Consider the following 24,158-nt stretch of genomic DNA (forward strand, 5'->3'; position numbering starts at 1 on the left):
TTGCTGTCAAATTTTGACCTGTCAGGACCTGTGAGGCCCTGGCACAGGGTGCCCAGAGCAGCTGTGGCTGCCCCTGGATCCCTGGCAGTGCCCAAGGCCAGGCTGGACACGGCTTGGAGCAGCCTGGGACGGTGGAAGGTGTCCCTGCCATGGCAGGGGTGGCACTGGGTGGGCTTTGAGGTCCCTCCCAACCCAAACCACTTTGGGAATCTTGGAGGCCTGATAGGTGCCTACTGATTGCTACCTGTAAGCACAGATTCCTAAAAGCAGGGCTGAAAATTGACATTAGAAGCTGAAGAGAAAAACTTTGGGATGGGTTTGAGCAGTTCTTTCACCTGTGTTTTTAAGGCATCCAGAACTCTGTGTATGGTTCTTCTGCAGAGTCAGGAACTGCCCAGACTTCACCTTTTTAGTGGTACTCTGAGTGTCTTTATTGGGGTTTGGGTAGGGAGTGAAAGTCCAGACTGGCTGGTGGAAGCACAAGAGTGGGGAAAACTCTTACTGGAATAAACCCCATTCTGGAAAGGGGCAATTCCATCTTTACCAAAACCTTCCTGCCATAAAAAGGTTTGTGGATGAGTGAGCAGCATTTGCACAGAGAAGTTGGAAGCCAAGTCAGACCTGAAGGGGAATGGAGAAGAAGAGAGGACCTGGATGGAGTAGAGGGTAAAATAACAGGGCTTTGGTTCAGGGAGAAGCTGTGTTCAAAAAACTCACTGCTGTTGCCACCCCAGCCCTCAAATGTTTTAGAGTTGCTTTTGATTTCATACAGATTTGTTTTTTTCCAAACTTGGAACTGACCTTAAGCTTAGCTTTAATTATATATTGGCTTTGATTTATGTTAAATCTGACTTGACGGGGAGCAAAGTGAATTGAGGTGAGAGTGACACATTTGGGGTTGTCTGCCTTTCTGGAGGTCGTGCATCCAAACGAACCAGTGTGTCCTGAGACGAAATTAGGAAACTTGTGGGCTGGAGAGAAATTCTTGCCAAGCTTTAAAGGGCAGCTTTGAGTGCTAAGTGCCAAATTTGAGGAGGAATTCCTACCAGTATGCACAAACTAATGCAATTAATGTGGTTTCCCCTCTGCTACTCCTCACCCCAAAATCGTCCAGCTTCCTTTTAAAGAAAGTGGTTATTTTTTGTGGCCAGAATAACAGGGTATGAGCAAGAAGATGCAAGTTTGTACGTGTGTTCCTTTTTTCAAATGAAAAATAAGATTGTAAAGCATTTTATTTATAAACTTTCAGGTATGCAGTTACATCAGCACTGAAACCTGGTTTCTTAAGCATTTCATGTGCCGTGTTTTCTGCTGTTTCATAAGGTTAAAGGTCTAATTGGAACTTTTTTAGTGCCTAGACCATAATGCCCCAAAATTCCTGTGAATTTTCTGGGGCTGTGTTGCAGCAGACTGGAATGGATGGTTTTCTCTCCTTTAAAAAACTGCCTGTTTCCATGAAACCTGGAGAAATGTAACGTTGTAATGATAGTATTTTACCATTGGGGTGGAAATCAGAGCTCCTGAGCCTCTGGTGCAAGAGTTTGTTTGAGGGCACCTGTCCAGTACCTGCCTCAGCTCAGTCACCACATCTGTTTGACCCAGAAATTGAGATTTTCATCAGAAAATGGTTTCAAAAGGCACTATGCACAGGTGCTCTGCTTTTGTGTGTCCCTTGCAGAAGGAGCAGTAGGGAAGCCGTGCTCCTGCATGTTTGGGCAGTGGCTGGAATGCACTTCCCAAACCACTGAACAAGCCGAGCTTATCTTTGTTTTGAACATTTGGATTTGGACTTTAATTTTTTGGTGGCCGCTGTTTTGCACAAGCTGGGATCTGTGTGATCCCGTGCCTTGTGACACCTGCCCCTGTGCTTCTGCAGTTGTTTTGACAGCCTGAGAGGGTTTTTAGACCTTTTTTGTCTATTTGTGAGCAGCCTTTAGACTCTGAGCACACGCCGATGGTGGAGATTAAGTGACATTTATTTAGCGAACCTGCCGGTGCAATCGCTGCCTCCTCTGTTCTCATGCCAGCCCTAATGTATCCTTAGCATGTGTAATTGTTTTGTCAAGATTATTAAAAGCTTGTGTGAATTGTATTTTGGCTTTCCTTAGCCTGAAGAGCCTCATAGCAGCTCCCAGTACCCAGGGTATTAATGTCATGAAATCTTTCCCTCTGCGTTTCTGCAGCTTATCTGGGAATCTTCAGCAGCTAATGCAGTGCTGAAGTCTCCTGGCTCTCTGGCTTTAAGTGTATTCTCTTTTATTTTTTCTCTTTATCTTCTAACCAGAATGAAATGTAGCAATTTCGGTATCATTTTCACAGGGAAGTTTGGTTTTGTGTGGAGTTTTTAACCCAGGTTATTTGTACCTCTGGTTTGTTTAATGAAACTTGGTGTAGAATCTCCTGGTTCTGTTTTTTTAAAAATTTTTTTGCATCTCTGGATGGGAAGTTGTTGCTGTCTAAACTGCTGCCCTGGGACTGGGAAAAACCCTTTAAGGATATGTAAATATTGATTGTTTTGATTTTACAGAGTGGGTGTCAATTGACAGAGACAAGCCCCGAGCTGTGACCGGCTTTTCCAGCCTGCTAAGCTTGGAGTCTCACTGGAAAATATTAAGAGATGGGCAAGAAATTTGGGAGAGCCCCTGTGGGAAGGCTGGAAGATGTCACAGAAAATGAACTCCCTGACAGCAGGGGACAGCCAGGTGGGGATTGGTTTCTTCTCCCAGGGGCAAGGGACAGGATGAGAGGAAATGGCCTCAAGTTTAGATGGTTTAGATGTGAGATAGGGGAAAACTTCCTGGAAGAGGTTGTGGAGCATTGGAAGCCTTGGAGTCACCATCCCTTGAGGTGCTCAAAGGCAGTGAGGATGTGGCACTTGGGGACAGGGATTAGGGATGAGCACGGTGCTGGTGCTGATGGTTGGACCTGATCTTAAGGGTCCTTTCCAGCCTTAAGGACTCTGTGATTCTCTGAAAGGTCTTTTGTGTGTGGGAAGTGGCAAAGTTGGGGCTGGAGTGGGATCCTGGTGTCCCCCATCTCTTCCACCCCGTTCCCTGCCCTTCCCCTGCCAGCTCTCTGTGGTTGCTCCACGTTATCCCTCCTTTATTTAATTATTCCTTTATTTAATCAGCGCAAATATCCCAGTTGACTCCAAAACTAACTTTTCAGTTATAGCATGGAATTATCTCCAAGGCACACATCCAAGCCTCTGAATCATCCCCGTAGCTACAATTCCAGCCTGCATTTTTATTTTTTTTTTTTTTTTTTAGTTGGTGATAATGTGTTCAGGACAACAAAGTAAAGGATCTTCTTACAGGCATTGGAGCAAAGGTTGGGGATGAAACCAGTGGGGAGGAACTGAAATCATTTGTGGGCAGCTGCACCCTTGGAAAAACCAGTGGCAGTCTTGAGGACTCTGTGTCTGAGTGCAGGGATGAGTAGGTGGATGCACCATGGATTGAGATCTGTCAGGATGTGCTTCCTCAGAGGTTTTTTTTTTCTTTCCCCTAAATCACTCATGATGGTGTGAAAACCCAAGTCGGTTCAGTTAAGGCCAGCTCATGTTATATTTTGGGTAGGCAGGGAGGGAAATGTGTAGTCTGTTTGGAATTTGGGTCTAGCCTGATGCTGTTTATGGCAGCCAAGTGCTGTTCCTGTTCTGGGGGTTTTGTACCTCTTCACTGACATTTTTAACAGGGTTTTTTTTTTCACACACACAGTTATTTTATTGCCATCAAAACGTACTTCTTGGCTTCGTGGTCCTGCACTGCAGAGAGTGTCTTTGCTGAAGAATGCAGACAACAAAAATGCTGGAAATGCCACGTCCTAGACCTCGGTCTGGATCTGCCAAACATGATTTTCATATTTAGCATTTTTTCCACTTTTTTTTTTTTTTTTCTTTTTTCTATACGTCTGTCACTCCTCTTGCGGAAGGAACAATTCCCTCTGAAATAGGATTTCCTGCCAATTCTTCCTGCAGTCAAGCTGCTCTGTCCACACAGAACTTGGAGCAGTCTGATGGGTTTGACAGTGTAATTATAAAGGCGGGTTCAGCCTTTTATTGCACGTCGGGTCATGTGGAAGTGGAGTAAGGCAATAGGAAGGAAAAGTGGAATGGCCAAATAAAAATTACCAGCAAAATTATCTGCACTATCAGACAGTCCCTTGGTGAACACTGAAGGGCCACATTCCTGGAATGTAAGGATGGATATCTGAAATAGTTTTTACAGGGCCAAGTAGTGATAGGAAAAGGGGGAATGGTTTTAAACTAAAAGAGGAAATATTTAGGCCAGATGTTAGGGAGAAATTCTCTACTCAGAGGGTGGGCAGGCCCTGGCACAGGGTGCCCAGAGCAGCTGTGGCTGCCCCTGGATCCCTGGCAGTGTCCAAGGCCAGGCTGGACGGGGCTTGGAGCAGCCTGGGATGGTGGAAGGTGTCCCTGCCATGGCAGGGGTGGCACTGGATGGGCTTTGAGGTCCTTTCCCACCCAAACCATCCTGAGATGAATTCTGTTAATTCTGTCAGCTATGGGCTTCATTCCTTAGAAGATAAGATGGAATTCAAGTTCCCTTGTTCATGCTGAATGAAATCTTTGTAGGAATCTGTTATCCTCTTGATCTTGGGGGCTTCTTGCTACCAGGAAATTCGAGTTATTGTGCATGTGGGCCATTTCAGGTCAGTCAGTAGGATCCTTTGTTCCATCTATTATCTCGTTTTTTATGATAAAAACAAAAGTTGTTTCTCCATTAGTGCAATTTAGTATTTGTGGCAAAATATTGACTTTGTGGAAAGTAGATGAAACAATTTGTGTCCATTGAAGAGGACGTAAAGCAGCAGATGGAAAGGATGACTGTCTGGAATAATTGACATGCAAAGAGCTGCTAAAGAAAGGTTCTGTGTGAAAATAATAATGTTTTTCCTGTTTTTGAGTGGAATTTTTGGGGTTATCCTGTACAGAGACAGAAGCTGGACTCGGTGATCCTTGTGGGTCCCCTCCAAATCAGGATTTTCTGTGATTATTTCCTTTTTTCTAACACGTTGGGAAACAGGTTTAGAGACAAAGGGGTACAACAGGATCTCTCTAATTTCCCTGTGATTTATCTGGGAAAAATTCTGGGACAGATAAGGGACAGGTAAGGAACTGAGGAGTGACTTTGTTCCCAAGTGGAAGCAGCACAACAAAGCCCTGAGAAAAACATTGCTCAGCCTGAAACGTCTTTCAACTGCTGTGAAACAGCAGCGAGCGCTCTCAGAGACCAGTGCCAGCAGAAATTCTGCAACTCTGAACATCTTCAAGGCAGGTTTGAATAACAAAGTTCAGAGGTGTGTGTGGGAAACGCTTTGTGATGTTTACTTAGGTAAAAATATTACTTAGCAACAGCTTCCTGTAATTTTTATGTGCTGGGAATTTCTGTAACCATGAGCTTGGTTTTATTACCTTTGTATGGGAAAGGGGTCTCGAAGCACTGAGCAGACTCAGCCAACCTCAAGGGCAAAGATATTTTTAAAGCTTCAAACACAAAGGAAATTTTTCCAGTTGCTACTACATGAAGTGGAAGTGCTCCTTTTATTTGGAGATCTGATAAGGGCTGCCTTTTTTTCTTTTCCCTTGCTCTGACAAATGCCAGATGGAAGCTGACACCGGATAATCTCACTGGGGTGTCTGTGCTGACCCTGCCAAGCTACAGCTTTATTGAGGGCCCATAGCTGGGGCAGTGGTGACACTTTGCCAACTCTGAGACATCCTAAACTAATTCACTTGAGCTTATTAAGAGTAGTTAAGAGATTTACGGTGCTTGGGGTTGTGATACAGCCCAGAACTGGGGGAGAAGAGGTGGAAACAATCCCTCCATACAAATGTCTGTTTAAGGATGTGCTCCTTTGGAAACACCGAACAAAACTGGGGAAGAAACATCTGGAGCAGCCTTTCTCCACTGAGCTGGGGTGATGCAAGGCTGTAGGATTTAAATACAAAGGGTCTCAACTTGCTGACCAATCCCCATGGGTGCAGCTGAGCTGATGTTTCCTCAGGTTCCTCACTGGTGCACCTTTACTTAAATTTGGGGTTGGGAAGTGAAAATTTTCTGCTCTTGCCCCAGTGCCCAACCAGCACTTCAGAAGCAACTGTCTGACCCATGTCATCTTTAGAAATGTAAATACACTGTAAATACAGAGAATTCTTCCCCATAGTTAAGAGATCTGAATTCCTGTACAAAAATCTTGTCAAGACAAAGGTTTTTGACAAGTTAAAAAGGAGAACGAGGTGTTTTGCTGCTGATATGGTAAAAACTGGGAAGGTTTTTGCCTTGTTTGGTTCAAACTGCTATTTTAATTCTTTCACCCTTAGCCTTTTCCCTGAACAGTTGTTATTTGGGTTGGTGTCTGGGCCCTTGAGGAGTCCAGTGCTTTACCTGCAGTGGTTCAGCACTGAGGATACTTGAGGAGTTCTTAAATCTCTGTCTGATCCTCAGTGCTGACGTTGGCTCCTTGTGAGTTCCAGGGGTGCTTCAGGTAGAACTTTTCCCCTTCAGGATCACTTCCAAGTTACCTTTTTTTTGCTCAAACAAAGGAACCTGCACTACCCCCTGTTAGATAAAAACCAGGAGACGTGGCAGACACATTTTTTGGAAAATGCTGCTGTGTGGGTGTGCATGGGGGAAAGTCAGAGAATGTAAAAAAAATAATAATACTAATGAGTGACAGAGTTAATGTGTGTTGGTAATGCATGAATGGGAGAGCAGGAAATGGTTCACCTGGTGTGATGTGTTTGCTCAGGGAGGAGGAGATGTGTTCCATTCAGAGCAAATCCTGCTGGATGTTGGGAGTGCTTTGGATGAGCAAGGATGGGGAATTAGCCAGCTTGTGTATTCTGTATGTTTTCTTCCCTTTACACCTCCTTCATGAAGGCAGGGCAATGAAATTCTGCGTTTTAGGTCTTTTAATTAATTGTAGAAGTATTCTAAATTGAGTGCAATTCCAATGCCCCTTCCTGGATTATTCCAATGCAGAATAAATGTAAGCAGTGTGATGGGACAGCAGTCTCTGATTTTACAGGGAAAGGACTGGAAATCTTTGTTGTTCAAGGCTGTGAAGGGATTGTGAACTGTTGGGTCTGTACAAAGAAGTGCATTCAGAGTGTGTGAGCAGACCAACTGAAATATGTCACTTGGCAAAGCTCTCCGAAACATCTTTCCCTATCAGGAATTGGATTTGACAGGGATTGCCTCTGTAAATAATTGCTGTGCTTAAAAAAAAATCCCATCAAAACACAAAAACAAAACACAAAAAAAGGTCAAAACTTCCAGGTGTGACCAGTGCAAAGATTATTTCTAGCTGAAAGGTTGATGATTTTAGGACCTTTTGATTAATTACAGATCTGGGGAATAACCAACCGTGTCCTGGAGGAAGCAACACTCACCCTCCTCTCAGCTTGTAACAATAGCTGGGTACAAGTTCAATGATTAGGCTTCCCAATTATATCCTATAATTGTCTGCAAATTCCCATTGAGGGATGTGAATGAACTTGCTGGGATGTTTATGCTGCTTAATTAAGGCTGTTGGTTAGGTGGGAAAGAAAAAAACATTGGGTCAGGGTAAGTTGTGGGGGTCCTGGCTGGGATTGCCTGCTTGGGACGAGGCTGTAGTTATTCCAGCTCCTGCTTTGACCCCAGTTTTTGTCTGGCATTGCATAAGTGTGCAGGGAGATATGGATCACAGCCACTGCCTTGTCTTTATCTCAGTTTTTAGATGAGGGTACTGGGGGGCACCGGGCTGACGTCGCTGCAGGTTGTCGGCCTGGCTTTTCTTTTGGCTTGTGACATGTAAAACAAACAGAGAATTAACTTTGGCTCTGTGCAGTGCTTAAATGCTGGCTGAGTGCTTTAATGGTTTCTTGTGAAGAGTCTGGATTCCTTGTGAATCTGGGTTTAAACTGACAAAACAGGGCAGCACGCTCAGCACCTGTTCTTGTCCAGAAAGAATTATAATTGGAATTGGATGCTCTGTACTAAGAAGGAGCTTCTGTACCCTCAGTAATTTGAGACTGTGTTTATTTCTCTGCCTCCTGGGCACCTTGAGGGGTGAAGGTTCTGAGAAAAATGATGTTTTGAAGGACCAACCAAAGGGTTGGAAAGAAAGTCCAGTTAGAATAGAATTCAGCAGAATGTTGGGATTAATTCTCTTCAGCATGTTTTTAAAGAACTCAGGGTGTGCATGGTTTTGGTGTACTCCAGAAAGAGAAATGTGATTTTAATCTTGTGTATCAAGTCAGAGATGCTCTTTTCCAAGGATGCCAAGAACTACTGCTCTATTGGAATTATAACTCAGGCAGTTTCAGCTTTTGCAGAGCTCAGCTCCCACACTGCAGTTGCTGATGCAGGTGCTGGCTGGGTGAACCACCAGAAGTTGTGACCCTTCTCAGGAATTATGCCTTGTTCATAGGCATAAGAGGATGGCAGTATTTAGCAAGATTGGTCTGATGAAGAGTGTATAACTTGCAAGGTCTTTTTAGTCTGTTCTCAGTGCAGTTTGAAGGCTCCTGGAGCTGCACATGTGGAACTCTGGTCACTCAGGACTGCCACACTTATGCAATGCTGGTGTGTGGCCACACTGGAATTTCAGAGCCCTGATGTGATGAGCTGAGCCTGAGCTCAGCTTACAGCACAAGACTGATGGTTTTTAAGTCAGAGTTCGGGATTTTAGGGAGCAGGTTTGTCAGAGATCAGAGAAAACACCTGCGAGCGGAGCAGTGACTGCGGTTCTGCCTTTCTGCTCCCTCCTGCTCATCTCACTTCGGTCTGACCCCTGGGCACCATTCCTCATTTAGTGGTTTTTAAAATGTGAATTGTCTGGGGCAGGAAGGGAGTAAGTTGGTCCCAGTGTGTTCATCAAAACAAAGCCTGTTGGACTGTAGGCTGTGAGGAGGGCAAGGTTCATAGGGCAGGAGAGCAGGCAGGTTTGGAGTTGGGTAGCCATAATTTCCAGCTCAATTTTTGATGTTTTTCTCTGGTTTTGTAGCTGTGGGAGTTGGATTATGCTGAGAGCACACAGCATTATTGCACTGCAGGGCTCTAACCCCATGAGCAGGGATCTCAGGGCAGGAACTTGGGCTCTCACAGACGCTCCTTCCCTGTCAAGAGGAGGAGTTGGGTGCTGCAATGTGACACTCTCACATGGCACTTTGATGACACAAAATGGGGCTGTTTGCTGGCTGATTTTCCCCCATGGATGTGAAGAGCCCAAGTCTGACACTGGGTCTTCCAGGTATGGATTATTTGGGGTCTGTGGCAGAGCTACTGAGCTTGTCAGTGTGGCTTCTGATAACGTGAGTGAGAGGCCGTCAGCTTCTGAGTTGTTTGCTCTGAAATATCTGCAGTAACTGAGAGTTCACTCAGCAACCTGCAGCAAAAAAGTCAAGTTCCAGCTCTATTGCACTGACCTGGGCACTGGGAAATCCCTCACACAGAGGCTCCAGACAAACTCTGTCGTATCAGCAGCGTTTTATGATTGATAAAGTACATAAAGAATGTTTGCACTCGAAGGTGGGCTTGATTAGAAAATCTCAGGAATTGTGCAGGAAGCCTTATCCCTGTGTGTTGGTTTCCCAGGAGTAAGGCATGTGCAATTCCACAGACATAACAGAATAACAAAGCATTTTTCTGTTTCCATTTTCAGCTTCATTAAGCACATCCATGTTGCGTTACGGCACTGCAAGGATTTTAATACTTCATGAGCAATGAAAGGCTTCATTAAAATTTGAGTATCAGACAAATGTTCTTCTTGTCTTTTCTGTGAAGACTATCCAATTATATTCTCTGGGTAGTGCAAACATAGAGCAGTGATTTAATAAAATGAACAGGACTGTTTTTTTTCTGGTCTTGGGTTTTTTCTGAATGTTGTCTTTCTGAAGTCAGGCTGATCACACTGATCTGTTTACACAGCTTCAGTTTGGGATGGAGGAGTCCAAGAGCTCCCTCTAAGTACCCCTCAAAAGCTCCCACAAGCCAGAGAGGAAATGGAGCTCCTCACTGTGATGTCTGAGTGTCTGAAAGTCTCGCCCAGTGGAGCCTTAACAGGGCTTAAAGGAATAAGGCTTTTGTTTTAAAGCAGTACTTGAAGCGAAGCCTTTAAAGCTCAATAAACTATTTCTCTGTTCATTCAATTCTGTGGATTTTAGGCTCTGGGAATCTGAACACTGTTTCTGGCAAGGGGAGCATAGCACACTGGACAGTCTTACCTGGAGACTTAAGGATAAAGCAATTTATGCAGAAACTGGTGCATTATTTGAAACAACTTCTCACTTCATCAGCATCTCTACAATTAGTAAATTATAGTAGCTAAAGAAATGTCATATGTAGATTTTTCTTAGGGTTCTCTTCCACACTCCAATAACCTTATCTCCAGAGCTGCTTAAATAATTCGAGTAGTGTTTGGCTGCTCTCTCAGTGCTTGGATATTGAATTTCTAGTCCACAAAACCAGTCCATTCGAACTGGGTATCTGCATCGAGCGTCACTTTTTGTTCTGAAAAATAGGAAATGTTCTTCTTTGAGCCTGTACAGTGTGTGAATTTGGTGGGTGTGATAAGAAAAACGTCCCCGTGTTTTGCATGGCTCCGGCGGCGAGAGAAGGAGCAGCCGCGTGACGCTTCTCGCCCATCAGCACCAGGGAAGAGCCTGTTGTTTTTCCACATGCTCTAATCTGTGATAACAAAAAGAACTTTCAGATTGTGTTTTTCAGACACACTGTGGGTCTCTCGGTGCTCAGATTTGCCAGTGACTCTCTCTGCTGTGGGAACACGTCCGTCCACCCAGAGCCTGATTTGATGTGGCTCTGGTTCAAATCCAGTGCTGGAGGAGGCTGAGCAGGACTCAATAACCAGCTGGAACCAAGGGTTTTGCTCTGCTCTGGGTGTTGTGCAGAGGGTCGAGTGCTGCATATGGACTGGGATACTGCCAGTCTCTCCCTGGCACTGACAGCTTTTGGGCCGCGCTTTGTGACTTCCATAAATCTCGGGCAGGAACTGCTTCGAGGCAAAATTTAACTTGAGGATGGATTTAGACAAAGAACCATCAGAAATGGCTTAGGTAGAGTATTTGAGGTGGCCTCGGACAGGTGGATGGACTGAGTGGCATCTCCAGAACTCCTTGGGGTCCCTTCCATGGGCAGATTGATTCCAGTGCCAGCAGCTCCGAGCTGAGACTTGAAAGGCATTTGGGGAAGAAAAAGACTCTTTGTTCCTGGAGAAACTGATATGGCTTCAGGTTATTTGTAGAGGAGAGTCCCATCTCTTTCTTGCTAGGTAATGCTGGTTTGTGTCATTTTTTTCCCCAGAGGGCTCTCTCCCTTGTGAGGTGATTTCCACCCCTTACCCCATGAGGGATCTGCAGGTGTGTGCCTGTGGCATCTATTAGAGAGCTCTGAATAATCCTAATTGCCCTGCAGTGGACAATGCTGATGGCAGCTGGTGATTAGACCATATCTGAGTCCCATGCTGATAAAGTGAATGTTTTTAGCACCTTGGCACACGCCTGCAGGGGTGGGGGATGGCAGCAGATCCTGTTCCTCCCGATGGCCCAGTGCAGCTTCACTGATGGATAATGGGATTTTCACTAGTCCTGCACTTCCCTGTGACCTCAGTGACATTCAGTTTTATTTTAAGAGCTTACCATGCTGTGAAATAAAGCAGAATTTTCACAATTCTGACCACTGACAGTTTGAGCTGTTAACTATTGTGGAAGGAGGACTGAGAATCCAAGATCTCCCCTGAGCTGAGAGTAACTTGGGATAATTCAATTCCCCTGTTGTTGGCCTTGTTGAGATGGCACAACTAGTTTGGCATTAAATGCCTTCAGATTACAACTTTCTCTTGCATAATTTACAAGGAGAGATAGATTAATGGCCTCCAAGAGTGGCTTGTGCAATGCAGTTATTCGGTTTTGTACTCATCTCCAGTCGTTTGGTTTTCCTCAGGGTTGTGTTTGTGTGACTTTTGGTCATTTTTATCATTTCTCATTTGGCATCTGAGTTAGTGCAGCAGAAGGATGTGGCACAGTCACAAAGAAACTCCTGGGATCAGTGTGTTTGTAAGGAGATGCTGTTAAGCCAATGGATATCTGGGAAGAAGCAAGCTGGATAATTTGTGCCACATACTCGTATACAGTGAATTACTCGAAAATGGGCATTGCTGGTATGCCAAGGATGATGAGGGCGAGTAGTAAATAAAAATACATTGCACATTGCTTGGCTCTGCAGGCAAACAGTATCTATTTCAGTGCTGCTGAGGAAATTCTTACGCCTTGAAATAAACCGTGGCCAGCGTGCGTGGAGCTTTGGGCAAACAGGGGAGGGTGTGCAGAGGAATGGGCAGGAGCTGAGGAGGCCACAACCACTCCAAGAGTTGAGAGCATTTTATGAGGGTGCACAGAATTGATGGGTTTGATACTGGTTAACAAGATACTGCATCCATTTCTCCTTTCCACAGTTCAGATAAGGGTTTGGAAAAAATTACTGTAGGCTCAGGGAAAAGTGAAGTGACACCTGGGAGGTGGATGAAGGCACGGTGCAGTGTGGAGCTCCGTCTGGGGAATCAGTGCCTTGATTTGGGCAGCTTGCTAAGAGATTGTGCACTGAACAGTTTGTGCACCCAGGAAAATAAAATAAATCTGTGTGGTTAAACCAGTTAGCTCTGCTTCCCAGGAAAATCCACTTTTCTTGTCAAAACTGGCCTTCAGGTGACGCTTTGCCTTTCTCTCCTCATTCTCTGTGGAAGGTGAGGCAGGAAGGGGGATCTGGAGCAAGAAAGGAGGATCTGGAGTGAGTCCCCTTCCTTTTCCCTCTCTGTTTGTTTTCAGTCTCGTCACCCACAAACACAAATTCAGTTTCAGTATCGATGTTTACAATTCATGACTGCGCCGTGAAATCTGCCCAGATTAAAATCTTAACCTCTGCCTGACATTTTTGTGTAGATCATTAGTTATCAGCATAATCTCCTTGTGGTTAATCTTATACTTCCACCCATCCCATTGCCTTTCTCAGTTATGGACAGCTCCATTCTTGCTGCAAACTCTGCCTCTGTTTTGGTGTAGATTTGTTGTTTTCTGTGTCTGGATAACGTTTATGTAACGTATCTAAAATTCCATCTTTCCTCATCCCCACGTGGCAGCATAGCTTTCGTTCTTTCATGCCTTGTTTACTACAACATCCTTTGGTTGGCCTTGAGGAGAGGAATCTTGTCCCTCCCTTATCTCTTCAGAAAGCAGAGCTTGGACGTTTTGCCTCGTGCCTTGATCGTATCATCGCTCCTCATTTTCAGGATGGGATTTGTAGGTAAAAGCAATAACCTGTGTTTGGAAAAATCACATGGACCTTGGTCTTAAACCATCACCAAGTCTCTATGTGTATCTCCCTTTGTCTCTGTTTCTCACATATCGGCTCCTAGAATTACAGAATCATGGAATATCCTGAGCTGGAAGGGACCCACAAGGACCATCACTTATTTTTAGGACATGTCAGGAACCATTTCCCTGTGATTTGGGGTTGCAGTTTTGAGTGAGCAGGCTTGGGAGGAGCAGGTTAAAGTGAACAGGGATGTTTACAAGATGCTGTACATTGAAGAGTAATAAATAGTTAAATATTAACGTGAAGTTTTCATGAGGCTCCCAGGTGGCATCAACCGTTGGATGATAACACCAAATCCTTGGGTTGTAATAAAGATTGAAATTTAACAAACCATAACAACAAAAAAACAACCTTATTGTGAGTAACATTACAATCAAAGCTTTACAGGGAAATGCCCCAAAATAACATTAAAGATTCTGGTCTTGGTCTAAATTACATGTTGTCTTTTCTGCTGTACAGAATGAAGTACAATATTTTGCCTGAAGATGTGGTGTCAGTTTTTTGGGGCTGGCATATTGAAAAAAAACAGCTGCCAAGCAGAGGTGGGTGGTTATTTCTGATCCCTTACACTAAGCTCCCATGTAATTTTGAACACAAAGTACAAGGAGCAGGCTTGACCTGCTTGCCAGAGAATGGCACAACAGCACTGTTGTAGGCACTGGGTAAAGTATTTACAGCTCCTGGTCGCTATCCTGGTGTGCACTTTGTGACACTTGTCCCACCTTTAACAGTTGCTGCTGTGTTTTCAAATCAAACTCTGTGTTTTGGTAATTTGGGCTTGATGGCCAACAGCTTTGCTTGATTTCTGCAAGTTGTTTGTTCCTGCGTGGGGAATCAGTTGAAATGTGCCAGGAGAATGAAAACAGACCTAGTCTTGAGTTTTCATTTCTTTATTAATTAATTTTTTTTTTCAGCGTGAGCTGCTTTGCTCTCTAAGTCCATTTCGCAGGGGGTTTGCAGCCATGGTGTGAGCACCACTGCTTAAAATGCACAAAAGGAAAAGGTTTCTTTGATCTTTGTTCTGTCTGGGCAATATTAGGGATACTTGGGTGGGAAACATTCAGTTCTTTGTGTAAATAGTTGGGGTGACAGAGGAGAGCGGGAGTGAAAACCTTCAAGGAAGAGAAACAGAAAGGTCTGAAACATCCATGATGACAGAGCCTGTCCTGAGGGTTCAGGTGGAAGATGAGGACCTTCCATAGCTGAGGTTTGTAGCCCAAGAAGTCCTGTCCCCGAAAGTAAGAGATGATATTGGGCTGTCAAACTCCATCCAAGGGATCAGAATTTGCACAGGACTTTGCACACCTGGGCCCTGCCTTGTGCCTCAGCCTGGAACTGGAGAAGCTCGTTTGCAAAGGTTGTCACTTCCTAAGAAGGTAAAGAACGAGTGAACAAAGGCATCATGAGTCCATTGAGGTTGATGACTCCTACAGGCTTCACCATATTGAGGTGACTTACATATATTTTGTATATTACATAAGCCAAATGTGTGCGTGTACATATGTGCGAGCTCTTGCCACCTTTTCCATGTTGCTTGTCATAACTCACATAGGAGTAAATATGTATTTCCAGAGAAATGCCCCACCAGCAGGTGTAGTGCAGAAGATAATGAGCTGCTCCTCAGTTTAAACAGCAGAAGGTTGGCACAGAGGAGGCTGTTTCTGGAGAGATCTCCTGTTATCTGCCCCTTTCCTCTGTAAACAGCTCAGCTCAACCTTTCCCGTATCTCCATTCAACAACTTCTTCCACAGACCTCCACTATCATGGCAGGACAAGGTGGCACGCAGCTCCAAACTCTTTTATCTTGTCTAAACTCACATTTGCTGATCCTCACAGGTCCAGCATCCCTGTGGGCTCTGCCTGTTCCTGGCGGGAAGCGGCCGAACCCCGGCCCCGGTTTGGAATATCTGAGACATTCCGTGTAGCTCCAGTTGAGCACGTAATTTGTGGAAGGGCTTGGGAGGAGAAACAGGTTTTTTTTTCTTGTCCTTACTGATAGATGAGATAAGAGGTGTAATGTTGTCCTGAGAAATGTCAATGGGAAGAGTTTCCTTGACGTTGTAGTAAGTGTGTTGTTTTTGGAAGTCACTGTCCATGGGAAGGGAGGCACCTGCAGTTAATTTTATCTGTTCCTGTGTAAATACAGACCTCCTAACATTCCCAGCTCACAGTTCAGAGGGGTCATGGCATTATGTACTGTAATATCTTATTTTATAAATAACACTATTTTAGTGCTGATTGTAAAATCTGTGATTTATTTGGCACTTGCTCCTTCCCGAGCTGGTGCTGAGAACTGCAGCCCTTTGTTGTGGGTTACAGCACTTGAGTCCATGCCTTTTGGAAGGGTTGTTGCTTGGTTGTCTTTGGGGAAAAGGGAGGGATGAGTGTTGTTACAGCAGCTGAGCTCTGGGAGGAGGTGACATCAAATTTGCTTGAGCATCTCGTGATTATTTCCTGCGTTTTGCTTGTCCGCTGTGGCCAACACCGGGCGTTGCCAGCAGGATTTTGGTATCACTGCGTTAACTTATTTCTTGTTCTCTTTTACTTACTCCATTTATTTTGTAGGCTCAGGAAGGGTTGGGGGAGCTGTTGTTGTTTGTCACCAAGGCGATCAAAAGTCCTTGTGCTTTTTACAGTCCACTGGAGCTCTCCAGCCGTGTCCCTCCCAGGCACGTTTCTGCTGCTGGTGGGTTTGGGGTTTAGGTTTCTGCATCTCTGGCCTCTGTGGCATGAAGAAATAATTGAAGGAATAAGCCACAGTGCAGTGGGGTTTGCAGTTATGTTGGTTTTCTTGCAGCAATCCTCTGTCCACCAACTGTACTGTGGGTTTTGGTTTTATTTTTTATTTAGTCTTCACCAGACACAGTTTTGCTTAATTTAATAGCTGTTTTCAGCCTTGTGATACGTTAATGCTCTAGGATTAGGTGTTGTCTTGATGTGTTCAGATCAAATAAATGCTCACAAGAAGATAGGTGATCATGAGTGAGAAAATTAAAAATCAGTTTAGGGATAAAAATTATGTTTGTAGAACAAATGGCACTTGACAACTGACTGAATTAGGAGTCTTCTTGACTGGAAGAGAATGAGTAAAGAGCAAAAGCAATCAAGTAAAAAATACTGTGTATGTACAACAGGCTTTCATACATGATTTTATAAGGAGTAAGACCCATATGGATTTCCATAGCAGCAATGCTGCTCAGCACTTGCAGCAGGAAGCAAGCCCAGGCTCTGTAGTACTAAATTAAGATCACATGCTTGCAACACACTGAGGAGTTACTGCCGGGGCGATTAGTCCTTGGGTTTCCTTTTTTTTTTTATTCCCCTTTCCTTGTTGGTTTTGTTTTTGTTTAGAACCACAAGAGCCCATTGCTGCGGAGGTCATTGCCGTTAGGAAATGAAATTACAGTTCCCTCTGCAGCTGTAACTCAAGGAGGACTCTGTGTGCGCGGGGATAAATTTATATGTCACATCTCGCAGCCATTTACAGTAAGAGGGGAAGAAAAGCCACGGGGACGTTTCTGTGGGGCTCTGGCTTTGGCTCCTGTGGTGTGGCCATCGTCTAACGTGACACCAGCCCAGCCCTGGCACCAGGGCAGCCGTGTCCCAGCCAAAACAAGCCATCTTCAGCCGTGGCAACGCCGGCTCCGCGCCTTCCCCTCCCGCCTGCAAATAACCCACGCCAGTTAAACCCACGGCAGCCCTTCAGCTGCGTTAAATGGCATTAAATTGCACGAGGCTGATGAGGTTTTTGGGTGGTGGTGGTGGTGGGAGGCCGGGGCTGGCCGGGGAGCTGGCAGGGTTAAGGCTGTTTGCCTTGTGCAGATAGCGGGCGGTTGGGTTGGATGCCTCCCCTGCGCAGGCAGCAAATGCATTGGCTGAGGTTGAGGGCGGTTCTCCTGCCGCAGTTGTTTTGTGTCCTGGACTCCGTTGGATCTGGAGCCTCCTAATTGCCTTGTCTGTAATCAAAACAGAGTTTGTGTAAGCCAGGGCAGAGGAGCTGATGGTGCTGAGGAGAGTTTGCTGCTCGCCGCCGGCTCGGCCGCTGGACCCTGGACACCTGTGGTGGCCAAGGGGACCCACGGTGGCCCAGGCTGACTCCACTGACCCCCATCCACACACATAGGGCTTGTTATTGCACTCGAAAAAGATCACCTTTATTCACAACAAATCACTCCCAAATCCATGTGGTGCCTGGACAGCACATGTGTGCCATCGTGATGTTCGTGTGTGTGGTTTAGAATTTGTCCTTAATGAACCGTGTTCCTCTTACCCAACCCAAACCTGGGTGAACACCCACTTCAGCTCACCCAGGATGTTGCTATTAAAACCCACCCAGTGGCAGAGAATCCCAAAGGAGCAGCAAAACTTATCCTGAATGGTGTTTTTCCCCCCTCTTTTTTGGACAATTCACCATTTTATTAACAGAAAACAAGAAAAAAGACCTAACACCAAAGTTTTCAGCAGCTTAATGCTTAATTGACTTGCATGTCAAATACTGATCTCCTGGTTACCTGTGCTGGCTCGGGAATGTGTTTACAGCCTCGGTGTGTTTTGTTTCCACCTGGAGCACCACGGGGAAATGGTGAAACACGGCAGCGATCCGGAGGTAGAAATTCCTTTGCGCTGACTCCGCGGCCGCCTGTCCCCCCCAGCTGGGCCTCAGCAGCACCAAGAAATGTCCGTTTGAATCTCTAATCAGAAAGGTTTGGAAGAGGCATTGTTTCCTCAGTGTCGGGAGCCACGCTAGCAGCGAGTTAAATATTTATTCACCCCTTGAACAACTGGTTTGAGCCTCTCTATCGCTGCGTTTCTCGCCGGGTTTGTTAATGTCAGGCTCTTTGTCAGCTTTGGGACGGGTTTTGAACACCCAGTTCCTCCAGATGTGGCGAGGAGCTGTCGTGGCTGTGCTGGGCAGCTTTGTCCTGGTGCTGGTGCTGAACCCATGGCCCTGTAGCAGCTTTTGGGGTGCCCCTATTGAATCGCTGTTCTTTGTCCCCTTGCTTGGGTTTGTGGAGTTCCCTTCGGATTTTCTGGGAAGAATGGGGGGAGTTGGTTTTTTCCCTGTGCCAATTGTCCAGTGGGAACCAGAGGCTGGGGGTTGTGGGTGTCCTGTCTGAGCCTCCCCACATGCCAGAGCTCCCAAAGTTCAGACTCCCAAAGAGTCACGGGATATCCGGGATATCCCTCAATATCCGGATATTGAGGGACCCACAAAGATCATCGAGTACAGACCCCCCAACAATCCCACCCTGAGCATCCCTGAGAGCGCTGTCCAAACGCTCCTGGAGCTCTGGCAGCCTTGGGGCCGGGCCCATTCCCTGGGGAGCCAATTTTTTTGTGCAAAAAGGCAAATCTCTGTGGGCCGTGGCAATTATTGGGGTCGCAGACCTTGGTGGTGAAGGGTTATGAGGTGCACAAATTTATTCAGTGTTGACCTGCAGTGAAAGCACAACGTGGCAGCAAAAAACCCAAACAAAACCCGTATTTCTGGCCCATCTGAGTCACATAACCTGGAGTAGCAGTTGTAAGAAGTCATAGTGAAGATATTCTGGAGAGGTTTTACACGACTTGAGGTGCTCTCTAGCATGCAGACTTTGATAATGTCATGACATCTGTTCAGGATCTTGGATAATGAGGATTTGCACAAAATGGTGATTGACAATTTCTGGTCTCGAGTGCTTAATGGAAAAAGAGCTGTTGCCTTGGGTGCTTTGCTTTCTTTGAGCTGTCTTTGAGACATCAAAAGCTCGCGGAACAGGAAAAAGAGAAACGTTAAGAACGGTTTAAAAATAGTTTAATTGTATCTTCTGAAAACCTTTAGAGTGGAGACTTGAGGCGGTTTCTGCCCTGTGAATACTTGCAGCTGAGTTCAAAATGTGTAAATAAGCACAGGGCTTTGAAGATTAGTTTCCATAACAAATTAAATAAAAATATTGTGTGACAGAATGTTAAGTAGGTGCCATGTGTCACCGGGTGCTTTGCATGAGGGCCGGCTTTTCCCCATTACCTGTCTGCTCCTTGGAAAACAAATGCTGTCTTTTGGATACTTTAAACTTTGTAGTTCATGAGCATGAAAGAGATGGGGGAAAACTCCCTGGTGGAGGGAATGCTGGTGAGGAACACTGGGAATTGTGCTGGCAGCACTTGCACTCGTGCTCCCACAGGCCATTCCTGCATTTGCTCCAGGATTTGTTTCCCAGCTGGGAACTGACCCCGCTCCAGGGAGGAACCAACCAGTGCAGGATTCCCTGCAGGACATCTCTGTCTCAGGGGAGGTGTGGGAGAAACAGGCTTTCCCCCTGCTCATAAATCTTGATATTCCAGGCTGGAATTAGTAAGTTTGATACTGTTTTTGGACTAATTTCTGGAATTTTCTGTTGCAAATATTTCTAAGAAACTGCAGCCAAGACACCTGTTGTTAGACTATGCTCATCTATGGCCTGGTAAGAATGTATAACCATTTAAAACATCCATGTATAACTTGACTTTTAAAACAAGCTTCCCATTTTATATTTAGTCTAAAGCGAGGTGTTACCTGCAGGTTGCTGCTGTTTGGCTGTTACATTTTAATCAAGTACTGTTTGTGACAGGTTCACAAAATAAGACCTATTGCTAGAAAAGGGCAAAAAGTTGGTCAGCCTGCAAGGAAATGCATTTGAAACACATTCCTGTGCTTTTTGTAATGGATGTGTGATGCACACAGAAAACACCTGCAGTGAAGGACTAACATGGAAGCAAGTAAGATATTTGAGATTGAATTGTCCTTGTGGTAGAATTTCAGCTTTATCCGTTTCATATTTCTTCAAGGGACTTATCAGGCTGGAGCAGACCAGAGGTTGCTCATCTTTACTACGTCGTCTACTGCTTCATTTACTACTTCTTATTCCAAGAATGGCATTAACAGCTTTAACACACTTAATTCTACAATCTCCTAACATGGGGCAGTGAGGGATTTTCTTCCTAACACAGCTGGGGATTGGATCATCCAAACATGTTGTGCTGTGGATCCCACATGCTGCTCCTTTGCCTGGGTAACACTAGACCACGTTCCACTGCTGGTCTGCTCAGGTGCCTTAACCAGAAATTAGAGAGAACATTTCACCTCTGGACATGGCTGTGTCAGGACCTCCCCAGATAAAGCTCCTCCTGCCTGAACACTGAGTGTAGGACAGAAAGCTGGGGAAATGTTGAGGCAGGTGGTGTTAATTCAGAATTTATTGCTGCCTCCCTTCACCAAGGGGGGCTCAGGAGGGCATCAGGAGCTGTTCAGGTGTTCTCTCAGACAGAACTCTGGTTTGGTGAGGACAAGGGGATGTCTTGATCTGTGTCTTGACAAGTCACAGCTGGATTCTTAAAGGCTGTGAGGATAAGTCCAGGTGCCTGTCCCCCATCTAAAGCCCTTCTCCCTGCTCCTGAAGCCCTGCTTGGCGCTGGTGTTGGCTCTTGGAGTGCTGATTTCAGCTCTGTTCTCTTTCCTGACATGGAGTTCTGTGCTGTGTTCTGGGCTACAGAGTTGGATTTAATCATTTCAGCCACGTTTGAACCTCTCAGACTGAGGGGGCAGGACTGACCTTACCCCTGGAGCTTCCCTGGCTTTGTTCATCCTGCCCTCCTGCTTCTCCCTGAGTTACTCACAGTGTTTGCTTTCGAGTTCAAAGCCCAAACCGCTCGTTAAAGGTGTTGTGGGGCGCTAAGTAATGAGTAATTAAAAAGAAAACCATAAAAACCTCAAGCAATAACACTCGTGGGTGCTCTTCTTTTGGACTTGTTGGGAGAATCACTGAAGAGCTTGTGTTGGTGCCAGGGCTTCCTCCAGGAAACCAGGGACAGGGTGATAGACAGATGGGAAGCAAATCCTGATAAAGCTGAAGGGTTGTGTAAAAGTGCTGTTAGACACGTGTTATTTGCAGTACTGATGCAGGAAACTTCGGCTTTTTTAAACTGAGAAACCAGAATCTTCTGGCTGAAACTGTCTGGGAAGCTCCTGGTATGGAGTCTCATCACTCCTGAGCTTCAGAAATAACAGCAAAGTCACCAGGGCTCTCCTGGAGCCTCTTAGTGCCAGACCCAGGGAAACAGGAAAACTCACTTTTCTTCTTTTGAAGATGAGCATTGATGAGTTGTGAGCATGAATGATAAGACTTCTCAAAAGTGGTCTTAAAATGTGGAATTTACACTGAGAGGTGGAGATGAGGCAGAATTTGCCCTGACAAGTGGCCATGAGGCAGAATTTGCACTGACAGGTGAAGATGAGGCAGAATTTGCTCCAAAAGGTGGAGATGAGGCAGAATTTGCACTGACAGGTGGAGATGAGGCAGAATTTGCTCCAAAAGGTGGAGATGAAGCAGAATTTGCTCCAAAAGGTGGAGATGAAGCAGAATTTGCTCCAAAAGGTGGAGATGAGGCAGAATTTGCTCCAAAAGGTGGAGATGAGGCAGAATTTGCTCCAAAAGGTGGAGATGAGGCAGAATTTGCACTGACAGCTGGAGATGAGGCAGATACCTGTGCTCCAAGGTTGCCCCTCTACAAAGGAAGCTCCCAAGGCAAGCAGGAGCAGGTGGCAGAGCTGGGGAGCTCTCAGGGTCACGGGTGGCCAGGCCCTGCTGTGGCACTCACCTGTTTGGGTGTTTTCCTGCAGTCTGTCCCCCGGCCTGCAAGTCCCAGGGCTGCACGGCGGACGGGCAGTGCTGCCACAGCGAGTGCCTCGGCGACTGCACGGAGCCCAACGACCCCGACAAGTGCGTGGCCTGTCGCAACTTCTACCTGGACGGGAGGTGTGTGGACAGCTGCCCCCCCGGGCACTACCGCTTCGAGGGCTGGCGCTGCGTCACCTTCGGCTTCTGCCAGGAGCTGCACAACAAGTGCAAGAACGCCCGGGAGTCGGGGTGCCACGTCATCCACAACAACGAGTGTGTGCACGAGTGTCCCTCGGGGTACATCATGAACTCCAGCAAGTGAGTACCTGGGCCGGGGGGGCCAGGCTGGGCTTTCCTCCCCGCTTGGGCACAGGGTTTGAGGGATGTGGAAAGACTGGGAGGAGTTTCTGGCATTGGAGAGTCTGTGGCAATCACCTGGTCTGCTTTAATATGATTTACAAACTAATGCCTTGCTAATTCAAGCCATTAAAAGCTCTCCCTGCCATGGGCTGCTAGTTTATTCTTCCCTTGGCCTCCCTTGCTTCCTCTCAAGTTTGGAAAAAGTGGGAAAGGGGAATGGAGAGAGGACAGGGAAGAGCATCCGCGAGCTGGAAGGGTCTCAGCGTGGAGAGGGGAGGTGGGCAGTGGAGGGGCTTTAGCAGCCCTGCTTCCCTCCCCTCTGGAGCAGCCTCAGGCCAGGGAGCCGGGCTGGAAAAGCACAACAGGGAGAGCTGGTGGCTAATGAAGAGAGCTCAGCGTCCTCGGAGTGCTGGTTCTCAGAATATCTGTCCCTCATCCCTGTAATTACTTTCATTGAGCAGGTTCAAGCTGTGCCAGACACAAACGCACAATGTAACAAACAAGTGTAGCACGAATCAAAGCAGGGAACAGCCATTCTGTCTATTCCCAGGGGGTTTTGACAAAGGAATTAAATAATTTATGTTGCTGAGCTGTTTATCACTGAAAACTTGGTTGTTTGTCCTGCAATACCATTCTATATTGTGGTGAGTCAGATTTCCTATGAATATTGGTCACTTTGTGCTCTCATGTGTTTGCTTCTGCCATAATAATTTCAGGGAATTCACTCTTAACAGGACTTTTTATGCCATTTCCTGTTTTGTTTTTCCAGAGAACGAGCAAGCAGTCCCCAAAGTAGCTGTGCTGCTTGTGCAACAGCCCCGTGGCCTCTCCTGTGCTGTTCCAGGCTGCTGCCAGTGGGACCTCAGAGCTCTGCTCCCTGCTTTTCCTAGAGCATTTCTTTCTCTGAGCTAGTTGGGAACACATTCTTGTGGTGGTGTGACCAGGGCAAGCCATCAGCTCATGCTATTTAAGCAGTATTTCTCCAGAGCACAAAGCACATTCTTGCCTTTTTTTAAAGCAGCGCTGTGTGCAGTCCTCAATCAGAGGATTCCCAGATGAAGGACCAGCTCTGCACTCATCAATTACACGTTTGGTTAATGATCTTGAGATGAGTGCTGGGCTGGGGTTTGTTATCTTGAAACCCCTGGGATGGAGAGCACTGGGCAGCATCGTGGCCAGTTCTCTCTTCACAATAATTCAGGTCGCTTCATTTTGTTATGTAGGAAGGGATGGAATCATTCACGTTTGAAGCGTGGAAGTAACAATTCAAGACCATTTAAATTTATCAGCAGTTATTTTCAAGGCTGGGTTGGATGGGGCTTAGAGAAACCTGCTCCAGTGGAAGATGTGGAAAGGGGTTGGAATGGGATGAGCTTTAAGATCCCTTCCAACTCAAACCATTCCACGATTCCATGACTGTCTTTGGAGTTCCTGAGTGCCGCTCACCGCGAGTGACCCTCACGGCATATTGTCACTCCAGACCCATCACTCTGCTTTTGGGCCCTGCTGGGGCCATCCTGCCTCACTCCTGCTCTGCTGTTTTGCAGCCTGCACTGCACTCCCTGCGCTGGGCCCTGCCCCAAGGTGTGTGACTTCGGCAAGGAGAAGACGATCGACTCGGTGACGTCGGCGCAGGAGCTGCGGGGCTGCACGGTGGTGAACGGCAGCCTGGTCATCAACATCCGCGGGGGAAGTAAGTGGGCACAGCCAGGGAAGTGACAGCACAGCCAGGGAAACGGGCACTGCCCTCAGCTGGGGCTCTTCC

At 46.2% G+C, this 24,158-nt stretch overlaps 1 protein-coding gene across 1 annotated transcript in view; it reads left to right on the forward strand.

Moving 5' to 3' along the window:
• INSR (insulin receptor) overlaps positions 1-24,158 on the forward strand; it is a 54,253-nt gene that overhangs the window by 8,446 nt on the left and 21,649 nt on the right. The window contains exons 3-4 of the mRNA XM_005531237.3: positions 22,036-22,351; positions 23,941-24,086. Coding sequence (XP_005531294.1) covers positions 22,036-22,351; positions 23,941-24,086 — 462 coding nt within the window. The remainder of the gene's footprint in view (positions 1-22,035; positions 22,352-23,940; positions 24,087-24,158) is intronic.

The sequence above is a fragment of the Pseudopodoces humilis genome, chromosome 28 (assembly GCF_049639895.1).
Source record: "Pseudopodoces humilis isolate 2021_Gansu_Grassland_sample_001 chromosome 28, ASM4963989v1, whole genome shotgun sequence".
In the NCBI taxonomy this organism is placed as follows: Eukaryota; Metazoa; Chordata; class Aves; order Passeriformes; family Paridae; genus Pseudopodoces; species Pseudopodoces humilis.